The sequence below is a fragment of the Euprymna scolopes genome, chromosome 42 (assembly GCF_053919585.1).
Source record: "Euprymna scolopes isolate OS-2025 chromosome 42, ASM5391958v1, whole genome shotgun sequence".
Classification (NCBI taxonomy): Eukaryota; Metazoa; Mollusca; class Cephalopoda; order Sepiida; family Sepiolidae; genus Euprymna; species Euprymna scolopes.
The window spans coordinates 44,793,410-44,805,585 of NC_136523.1; the positions used below are offsets into that span (position 1 = coordinate 44,793,410).

A 12,176-nucleotide genomic window follows, 5' to 3' on the forward strand; every position below is an offset into this window, starting at 1 on the left:
ACTTATATGGCATACACCGAGAGACAACAAAGACTGGTTGAGAATTCTCATGCTATTAGAAGAAAAAATAAAGATGACGGTAGGGGCAGCATCACATTAACAATATTTAAAAAGGAAGAACAACTAAAGGAAAGGTGAGATGGGATTTGGCACAAATCTGTGAGGAATGGGTGGGGGTGGGGTATAACACTGTGCAAAAGTTGGAATATTAATTTTCTAATAAATCTTCCAAAATTGAAAATTTCGGGAAGTAAAATGTGAACCTTGGATTTACTTTTGGCAGCAACTAGTAACTCTTGCTTATGTCGTCCTTTAATTCTCACATTTCAGGAGCGATTTTTCTGACAAAGGGAGAAAAATTGGCTGTTTTCTGGATATGAATCTATCTAATACTTATTGCCGATTAGTTTTTGACTTTAAAGTAGTATTTTTATAGCAGTACATAGTAGTGGCTTTATGCCTTGTCTGAAGTGATTTCCAAAAAAAATATAAAGTTAGATCGTTAGGCTTGCTATGGGTATGACATTTATAACAACCAAAAATAAATAGAATAATTCTTTGATATAAAGATCTGAATCTGTAGAGCAAATAATAACAGACCCTATCGTAGGTCTTCAGTTTAGTATGTTTCCGATATTTTCTCTTGGCAATGGACTTTGTGTGACCAGGTTTCATCTCAATCGATCGTGGAATGAATTGGTTTAATTTTTTTCAACAATGCTGATTTGGAAATATTTGTGGATAACAAAGAGCAAGTCATTATGGTGTCTTGACTCTCGACAGTAAAAACTGGAAAGGTTTGATTCCACAAAAGATATGTTGAAATTGTAATTCTGCCACTTGTTAACAGACAAAAATCATAATTTGGAGAAATCACAGCACATTTCTCGTTTTCAGAAACCAATCGTAATGGAGAAAGATCTTTTTTGCAAGTTCGAACATAATTAAAAATGGGCAAAGGTTGAGATTGTATACCTAAACACGATAAAAAAATTATGTATAAGCGTATATATATATATATATATGTTATGAAATTTTTTTTTTTATTACATGAGGATATATTTTTATTTGTAATCTATTAAGTATTACGCATTTAATTTGAAGAAAACTCATCTGAAATCTGTAAATATGCTATTTTTTTTTTCTTTATAATAGAAAATAGCGTTTTAATTGGGTAAATGATGATTTTCACAAAATGGTGTCTATATTTACATATTTCAAACATTTTTTTTTTCAGATGAAAGATTTTAATTCAAAATGGTTCCTTTATTAAAGAAAAAAAAAAATCAAAACATAAAACAATTTTCATTCTGTTTAAGTATATGATTTCCAACTTGAGAATAACCACTGGACTGAGGTAGGAGAAAAATTTCAACATCAATGACCACTGCATATGGACTTCTAAAATGGAAATTGTAACTAAAAAAAAAGCCTTAATTTGAGTTGGAGGGGGTACAATTGTGGAAAAGTGTTTGGTAGGGGTAAAAATATGGACAGGTGTAGGAGATCAATAATATATTGACACTTTAATAAAAATAAAATAAAAACGATACAATATAAACAGATGCATATGATAAAAAAACATTGCAATATCATTTTTTTTCTCTTTCAATCTTTTTCACAAATTTCTCTCTCTCTCGTAGTGAGAGAGGGGGAGGAGCAGCATGTGGTGTGTGTGTGTGTGTGTGTGTGTGTGTGTGTGTGTGTGTGTGTGATGGCAAAATAATGACAACAACGATGACAACACTAACATCCGTGCTGACTAATCAGCGAGAAGACGGGGGAGGAAGTACACAGTTGTGACACAGGGATGGGAGAAGGATGTGGGCAGGGGCGGTGGAACGGTAGAATCGGACACAAGAATAGACGTGAAGCTTACCTCCTGAAAATTTACAAAATTTTCAGGGTTGACGATGCAGTTAGAAAATTTTTCGAAGAAGACATCAAGGTACCCAGAAAGGAAAAGAATATTTGCTTGAACCATTCAAAAATTTCAGGGGATTAAATAAATTAAAGCAATTAAAAAATAAAAGACATTTAATTTTTAGTTTTGTCGTCATGTTATTTATAGGGATGGGCAATGTAAGAAATTTTTATTTAAAAAAAAAAAAAAAAAAAAAACCCATACGTTTGATAGAAAAAACAATTACTCAATCTCTGAAATTTTCAGTATTATTTATTAAATGAACATTTATATATAAAAAATATTTGTAAATGAAGCTGTTTCATTAAAAATAAAAACAATAATTGAATTAGAAAAATAATGAATAGTTAATAAATAAGATCTTTTGCAAAGGAATAGGCAAATTGAGTTAACTTCAGGATGTCAATTGAATACACATGAGCAGTATTTGAAGAAACTCTAATAACAGGTCAGGCAGTCTACGGATGCAGTGAAAGGGGGTTTCTTAAAGAATTTCTGATTTCAAAGACGAGTATAAGAAGCATATTAAGACTTAAGATAATGGAAAGTTCCATATTAGAGAATTACCATTTTTCTTAGAATTAAAAGGAAAACAAAAATTTTGTTAATTGGAGTTTAAAAAAAAATGCTGGATGGGTAGCATTTTCACAATGGTGTTTAAATAAAAAACCTAAAATGTAATCAGAGGACATAATAAAAATAAAGAATGTTACTTTTTTAATAACAAATAACAAATTTAATAAAATATTTTTATTGAAAACATTTAAACAATAATATTGATTAGAATTTTGAAAAACATAACTGGTATTATTCTGAATACTAGTTTGATCCTCATTTTATTCACAACATTTTGACCGATGCAAACTACAATCTTCTTCAGATGTAGCTTTTATTGAACTTGTGAACCTTTTGGCCGAACTTGGAAACCTGTAGAGAATTTCTAATCGAATCCTTTATTTAATCATTGAGAATAGATTGTTCTCATACCATCAACCATGACCGGATAAAAGTGTTAATACTGTAAGAATTGATTGTAAAGCAATGTTTTTATAAGTTATGCCATCAGTCCCTGTGAACATTCTACCCATGTGTATTAAATAAACAGTTTAGTATGAAATTCCATCCCGGTTCTAGAGTTTGATAAAAACATTCCCAAATATTAGGTTACCAAGTTTGACAAAGAACAAAAACAGGAGATATATTCCCGATTATCCCTATAGAACGACTGAACTCAGATTCTTAATTTTTGTAATGAAAATTTGTATTTTTATTATTTTTTATTGATTTAAAATGATTTTATTTATAAATACACATGGATGTATTTATTTTATCAGATTATGTTTTCTTGTTTTGAATATTTTTTATTAATTTAAAATGATTTTATTTATAAATATACATGGATGTATTTATTTTATCAGGTTATGTTTTCTTGTTTTGAATATTTTTTATTAATTTAAAATGATTTTATTTATAAATATACATAGATGCATTTATTTTATCAGATTATGTTTTCTTGTTTTGAATATGTTTTATTAATTTAAAATGATTTTATTTATAAATATACATGGATGTATTTATTTTATCAGATTATGTTTTCTTGTTTTGAATATGTTTTATTAATTTAAAATGATTTTATTTATAAATATACATGGATGTATTTATTTTATCAGGTTATGTTTTCTTGTTTTGAATATTTTTTATTAATTTAAAATGATTTTATTTATAAATATACATGGATGTATTGATTTTATCAGGTTATGTTTTCTTGTTTTGAATATTTTTTATTAATTTAAAATGATTTTATTTATAAATACACATAGATGCATTTATTTTATCAGATTATGTTTTCTTGTTTTGAATATGTTTTATTAATTTAAAATGATTTTATTTATAAATATACATGGATGTATTTATTTTATCAGGTTATGTTTTCTTGTTTTGAATATTTTTTATTAATTTAAAATGATTTTATTTATAAATATACATGGATGTATTGATTTTATCAGATTATGTTTTCTTGTTTTGAATATTTTTTATTAATTTAAAATGATTTTATTTATAAATACACATAGATGTATTTATTTTATCAGGTTATGTTTTCTTGTTTTGAATATTTTTTATTAATTTAAAATGATTTTATTTATAAATACACATAGATGCATTTATTTTATCAGATTATGTTTTCTTGTTTTGAATATGTTTTATTAATTTAAAATGATTTTATTTATAAATATACATGGATGTATTTATTTTATCAGGTTATGTTTTCTTGTTTTGAATATTTTTTATTAATTTAAAATGATTTTATTTATAAATACACATAGATGTATTTATTTTATCAGATTATGTTTTCTTGTTTTGAATATGTTTTATTAATTTAAAATGATTTTATTTATAAATATACATGGATGTATTTATTTTATCAGGTTATGTTTTCTTGTTTTGAATATTTTTTATTAATTTAAAATGATTTTATTTATAAATATACATGGATGTATTTATTTTATCAGATTATGTTTTCTTGTTTTGAATATTTTTTATTAATTTAAAATGATTTTATTTATAAATATACATGGATGTATTTATTTTATCAGGTTATGTTTTCTTGTTTTGAATATTTTTTATTAATTTAAAATGATTTTATTTATAAATATACATGGATGTATTGATTTTATCAGATTATGTTTTCTTGTTTTGAATATTTTTTATTAATTTAAAATGATTTTATTTATAAATATACATGGATGTATTGATTTTATCAGATTATGTTTTCTTGTTTTGAATATTTTTTATTAATTTAAAATGATTTTATTTATAAATATACATGGATGTATTGATTTTATCAGATTATGTTTTCTTGTTTTGAATATTTTTTATTAATTTAAAATGATTTTATTTATAAATATACATGGATGTATTGATTTTATCAGATTATGTTTTCTTGTTTTGAATATTTTTTATTAATTTAAAATGATTTTATTTATAAATATACATGGATGTATTGATTTTATCAGATTATGTTTTCTTGTTTTGAATATTTTTTATTAATTTAAAATGATTTTATTTATAAATATACATGGATGTATTGATTTTATCAGATTATGTTTTCTTGTTTTGAATATTTTTTATTAATTTAAAATGATTTTATTTATAAATATACATGGATGTATTGATTTTATCAGATTATGTTTTCTTGTTTTGAATATTTTTTATTAATTTAAAATGATTTTATTTATAAATATACATGGATGTATTGATTTTATCAGATTATGTTTTCTTGTTTTGAATATTTTTTATTAATTTAAAATGATTTTATTTATAAATATACATGGATGTATTGATTTTATCAGATTATGTTTTCTTGTTTTGAATATTTTTTATTAATTTAAAATGATTTTATTTATAAATATACATGGATGTATTTATTTTATCAGATTATGTTTTCTTGTTTTGAATATTTTTTATTAATTTAAAATGATTTTATTTATAAATATACATGGATGTATTTATTTTATCAGGTTATGTTTTCTTGTTTTGAATATTTTTTATTAATTTAAAATGATTTTATTTATAAATACACATAGATGTATTTATTTTATCAGGTTATGTTTTCTTGTTTTGAATATTTTTTATTAATTTAAAATGATTTTATTTATAAATATACATGGATGTATTGATTTTATCAGATTATGTTTTCTTGTTTTGAATATTTTTTATTAATTTAAAATGATTTTATTTATAAATATACATGGATGTATTTATTTTATCAGATTATGTTTTCTTGTTTTGAATATTTTTTATTAATTTAAAATGATTTTATTTATAAATATACATGGATGTATTTATTTTATCAGATTATGTTTTCTTGTTTTGAATATTTTTTATTAATTTAAAATGATTTTATTTATAAATACACATGGATGTATTTATTTTATCAGGTTACGTTTTCTTGTTTTGAATATTTTTTATTAATTTAAAATGATTTTATTTATAAATATACATGGATGTATTTATTTTATCAGATTATGTTTTCTTGTTTTGAATATTTTTTATTAATTTAAAATGATTTTATTTATAAATACACATAGATGTATTTATTTTATCAGATTATGTTTTCTTGTTTTGAATATTTTTTATTAATTTAAAATGATTTTATTTATAAATACACATAGATGTATTTATTTTATCAGATTATGTTTTCTTGTTTTGAATATTTTTTATTAATTTAAAATGATTTTATTTATAAATACACATAGATGTATTTATTTTATCAGATTATGTTTTCTTGTTTTGAATATTTTTTATTAATTTAAAATGATTTTATTTATAAATACACATAGATGTATTTATTTTATCAGATTATGTTTTCTTGTTTTGAATATTTTTTATTAATTTAAAATGATTTTATTTATAAATATACATGGATGTATTTATTTTATCAGATTATGTTTTCTTGTTTTGAATATTTTTTATTAATTTAAAATGATTTTATTTATAAATACACATAGATGTATTTATTTTATCAGATTATGTTTTCTTGTTTTGAATATGTTTTATTAATTTAAAATGATTTTATTTATAAATATACATGGATGTATTTATTTTATCAGGTTATGTTTTCTTGTTTTGAATATTTTTTATTAATTTAAAATGATTTTATTTATAAATATACATGGATGTATTTATTTTATCAGATTATGTTTTGAATATTTTTTATTAATTTAAAATGATTTTATTTATAAATACACATAGATGTATTTATTTTATCAGGTTATGTTTTCTTGTTTTGAATATTTTTTATTAATTTAAAATGATTTTATTTATAAATATACATGGATGTATTTATTTTATCAGGTTATGTTTTCTTGTTTTGAATATTTTTTATTAATTTAAAATGATTTTATTTATAAATACACATAGATGTATTGATTTTATCAGATTATGTTTTCTTGTTTTGAATATGTTTTATTAATTTAAAATGATTTTATTTATAAATACACATAGATGTATTTATTTTATCAGATTATGTTTTCTTGTTTTGAATATGTTTTATTAATTTAAAATGATTTTATTTATAAATATACATGGATGTATTTATTTTATCAGGTTATGTTTTCTTGTTTTGAATATTTTTTATTAATTTAAAATGATTTTATTTATAAATACACATAGATGTATTTATTTTATCAGATTATGTTTTCTTGTTTTGAATATTTTTTATTAATTTAAAATGATTTTATTTATAAATATACATAGATGTATTTATTTTATCAGGTTATGTTTTCTTGTTTTGAATATTTTTTATTAATTTAAAATGATTTTATTTATAAATACACATAGATGTATTTATTTTATCAGATTATGTTTTCTTGTTTTGAATATGTTTTATTAATTTAAAATGATTTTATTTATAAATATACATGGATGTATTTATTTTATCAGGTTATGTTTTCTTGTTTTGAATATTTTTTATTAATTTAAAATGATTTTATTTATAAATATACATAGATGTATTTATTTTATCAGGTTATGTTTTCTTGTTTTGAATATTTTTTATTAATTTAAAATGATTTTATTTATAAATATACATGGATGTATTTATTTTATCAGATTATGTTTTGAATATTTTTTATTAATTTAAAATGATTTTATTTATAAATACACATAGATGTATTTATTTTATCAGGTTATGTTTTCTTGTTTTGAATATTTTTTATTAATTTAAAATGATTTTATTTATAAATATACATAGATGTATTTATTTTATCAGGTTATGTTTTCTTGTTTTGAATATGTTTTATTAATTTAAAATGATTTTATTTATAAATACACATGGATGTATTCATTTTATCAGGTTATGTTTTCTTGTTTTGAATATGTTTTATTAATTTAAAATGATTTTATTTATAAATATACATGGATGTATTTATTTTATCAGATTATGTTTTCTTGTTTTGGAAGCTCCATGATACCCTTCCCTCCAGAAAAAAAAAAAAAACCCCAAAAATAAAGAAAAAATCTTCATGATGTATGTATCCGTGATGGAAAGAAAATATACACCAAAATCATGTAAATTTAATCAAGTAATTTTATTTTTTATAAAGTAAGTCATTTTTAAGCATTTAATGGGCATTCATAGGCATTACGATAATGTAAAAAGCTGATTTTAAATTCTAAATCTCAAGAGTGTAATGAATTTGAGTTTTCCAATGCTCCCAACTCTGACTGTCTTCCTGCATTCTCGAAAGTTTTAATTTAGAATTATCTCCCTTGTCTTTCAAACTATTTGCAAAATTGCATCATTTAGTCATAAAATTTTATTTTTAATTTTTATGTTTTTTAAATAAAACTATCTGATTAACTTACACGATTTTTAATGCATATTTGTTTTTTCTCATGGGTATGTACACCATAAAATTTTTTCTTTATTTCTGTTTTATCGGAGAGGAAGGGTACAAGAAGAGTTATGGACTTGTACTGAAAATGCTACCCATTTATCCAGCAGATTTTTTTTTTTTTTTTTTTTTTGAAATAATAATAAAAAAAAAATTCAGCAAACACAGAAAATAGATAGAAGAGACAAAAAGGGGGAATGAAAAGTTTTTTTGCATGAAGATTTTAGTAATTGTTCTAATTTCATTCTTATAATCACAATATTTCAAACGCTGTATCGGTATTGAGGTTAGGTAAATATGACCCTACCCCTCCCCAATCTGTAACAAATCTTTTACTCTTTTTTTATTAGTTTTTTTACTTTCCTTTACATAACTGTCTTGATCACAAATCTTACGTTCCCATGGAGATATCGAGGGGGCACATTAGAAATGTTATAGAGAATTAAACGACACGCAGAATTAATAGTATTGTAAATATAATTTGCTAAAGATGGATTTACACAGCAGTTGATGTTCATAACCCTTTCAAAACTAATAGTACACACGTCCTTATTTGGTTCTAACCAGGTTTTATATGGGATATATGACTAGCGGTCTACATAAAAGTAGGCCTGGATTTGTTCTCCACTGGGGAGTAAATATATTAAATGTCTTTTTGTTTTTGAGTCGTCCTAGACTGCTTTTCTGGTGTTACCATAACCACAGAACAACCAAAATATCAAAAACAAGTCTATATAAAGGTTGTTTTTTTTTCATCATTGTATTCAGTTGAACATTTGTTTCATATGCTGTCATGTGTTAAAAGACTATTATGAATTGACTTCCAAACTAATCTCTGGTCAAGTCTTTATTTACCCCTCTTTCTCTCAAATCTATCCTTTATCACTTGCTCCCATATTTTCTTTGATCCCTCTCATCACCTTAACTCATTTACATCTACCAACTAAAAACCTATCATACACTCTTTCAATGAGACCAAACCAACAAAGTCTCCTAGTCTGTATACATCTCCGTATACTGTCCAAATTTAATCCACCTGGGGTCATCAGATAAAAGTCTGTCTTTAAGATTCACACTACACATCTATTATATCCTTTCTCTCCATACAATATAACAATTATAGGCAGGTTTCACTAATATCAGAAATTCTTTCTTTAGTCAACAGCTGCATCACTATGCTCTGTTAGTAATAACAGTTCTCCGAACTTGGAAAAAGTGGAAACGGCACTAACCCTATGCAGGTTTTACCGAATGCTTCTAAAGGAGGAAGTTTCATGGGAGTATCAAAGTCACAAGCAGTTCTCAGTTGCATGTATGTCCTCGTTAGGGAAGACGACAACGTTAGGTTTTTGCAACTCTTGCAGGGAAGTGTTGATGCTCTGACATACAGCACCTGGAATTCCCAAATTGGTCACCCATCTAAGGCTAACCAAACTCAATGTTGGTTAACTTTGGTGATCTAACGAGAACCGGTGTGTCAACGTGATTATGTCGTACTGTCAGAATTTGTTTTTGTTTGATCATTGCATTTCATTAGTCATGAATTTCACAAAACCCTGTGACAGAATACATGCGTTGGTTAAAAACTCTTTTTTTCACTATCATAAGCTTTTATTGCAACCGTGACACTCCATTTGCCACACATTATATGTGTTGCCAATATGGTTAAAACACCCAAAGTCGGGCATCCAGGTTAAAGCGATTGAAACATTGTGAACATAAAAATAAAATCGTTTTAAAGAGAATGCTAATCTTAGTATTAACAATGCAAATAACAAATCAACTAAATAAAAACATCAACAAGAGAGTCATACCTCGTTATCAGATTCAACCAGAACCTGATCGTATTCACTTAAGGCGACTAAAAACATGATGGACGTGACATTTTCAAAACAATGAATCCACTTTCTTCTCTCAGATCGCTGGCCGCCGACATCGACCATTCTAGACAGAAAATACAAGAAATGTTTAAGCATGTGCACATCTATATATATATATATATATATATATATATATATATATATATATATATATATCTGTATGGCTAAACTGAAATGAAGATACAATCCTAATGAAAAAAATGAAGTTAACATAAAATCAGAAACAACTCATTTTTTCCTACAATTTTTATTCACACTTTTTCAAGATGCATGATATGAGCAAACTTATTTTTAAAATGTGTTGCATGGTCAACCATTTCTGATTGTCTCACATGTCGTATTGTTTTTAAGACAAGATAATGCCAAGAAACGATGATGTACAACTAACTTCCACTGAATTTGGAAATCTGTCTCAATTCTCATACATACCATGGATATGGGATATAAAAAAAATGTAACATCAAAAACTGAAACTTGTGTGTTATTTGTTTGAAACAATAGAAATAAATATCTAATAAGATGTTCTTTTGCAAAGGCATATGCAAATTAGTTAAATCATACAACTCCAGATATAACATTAGAAAGCTGCTCTTCTATTGTGTAAATCAAGTTGTCATTTAAATGCAACAAAATGTCTTTCATTCAACAAATTAAATCTTCAGACTAAATGCTATTACTAAGCTCTATTCAGTGCTTCAACAGAAAAAAAAAAGCTCTATTCAGTGCTTCAAACAGAAAAATATATGCCCTTAACATATTTTTCATTTTATTATTACTAATATTAACTTAGAATTAATTTCATTTTATTATTATTACTAATATTATTAAGTTTATTAACTTATGATTATTGTTAAAGTTACTTCTTAGTGTATTTGTTAAACTGCAAATTATTATTTTTTTTTTTCGATATGTTTTCAGATGTTTCTTGAAAATTGTTCTTTTAAAATATTTCTCAAATTTAAATAGTGGCGAATTTATCAATTTTTTTAGTAAAATCTTTTATATATTTCTCTTTTGAAAAGAAATTGTAAAAAAAAAAAAAAAAAAAAAAAAAAATTTTTTTTGTATATACTTTATCTTTATCTACAAGTATAGTATATACAATTTTTTTTTACAATAAAAAAATATATTTTGACAATCATTATTCACCCTATAATGCCCCTTAGTTAGACTTTGTTGTTTTGTATACTATTAGAAAGTTTTCATGTTTTGACTTTGGTGTCTATATCCTCTGCTAATAAAGAGATTTTATATCAATAAAAATCTATATCATATCAGTAATGATCTTATATAAAATTACTGTTTATGTTGAATTCTTGAAATGGATGGAAAGAAATTCAATAATTTTATTTACCTAGTGTCTATTGTGTGTGTGTGTGTGTATATATATATATATATATATATATATATATATATATATATATATATACACAATTTTAATATTTCAAATGATTTTTTCCACTCTTTATAAAAAAATGTAATTAAAAATATAAAGCCTTAAGACATTTTTAACTTTATGAAATGATCATTCTTGGTCTCACATGCAATTTGGCTCATGCAAAAATCTTGCCACCAAATATATAAGAGTCCTAACACTTTATTTTATTTTTAATATTTTAACATCAATATCTGTGTGCTTCTAAATACCATTAAGAACAAATTATTCTGTCAACGAAAAAAACAAACATTTCAAAACAAAATTATCAGTTTGTAAAAAAATTTGTATGCATTAAACACTACAGAGTTCAGACCTAATTTTTTGTGTTTGTATGTGCTAGTGTGTGTATGTGTGCGTTTTTAGTTTTAAAATCCATTTTGTTTTCATATGTTAAAGAATTTGGTTGTCATCAATTAAAACGTATTTGATGTAATAGTGTGTATGGTTTGCTTGGTTAAAATATTTGATGGTTGTGAAGTCTGATGCATTTTGTTGAACAATAAGTTTGTAGTAATTAAATCTCACTCGAAAGGTAACTT

General features: G+C 23.6%; 1 protein-coding gene across 4 annotated transcripts in view; it reads right to left on the minus strand.

Moving 5' to 3' along the window:
• Nucleotides 1–12,176, minus strand: part of LOC145267071 (guanine nucleotide-binding protein G(q) subunit alpha) — a 170,383-nt gene that overhangs the window by 32,370 nt on the left and 125,837 nt on the right. For all 4 annotated transcript variants that reach the window (XM_080123029.1, XM_080123031.1, XM_080123028.1 and 1 more), the window contains exon 6: nt 10,134–10,263. In XM_080123029.1, coding sequence (XP_079979155.1) covers nt 10,134–10,263 — 130 coding nt within the window. The remainder of the gene's footprint in view (nt 1–10,133; nt 10,264–12,176) is intronic.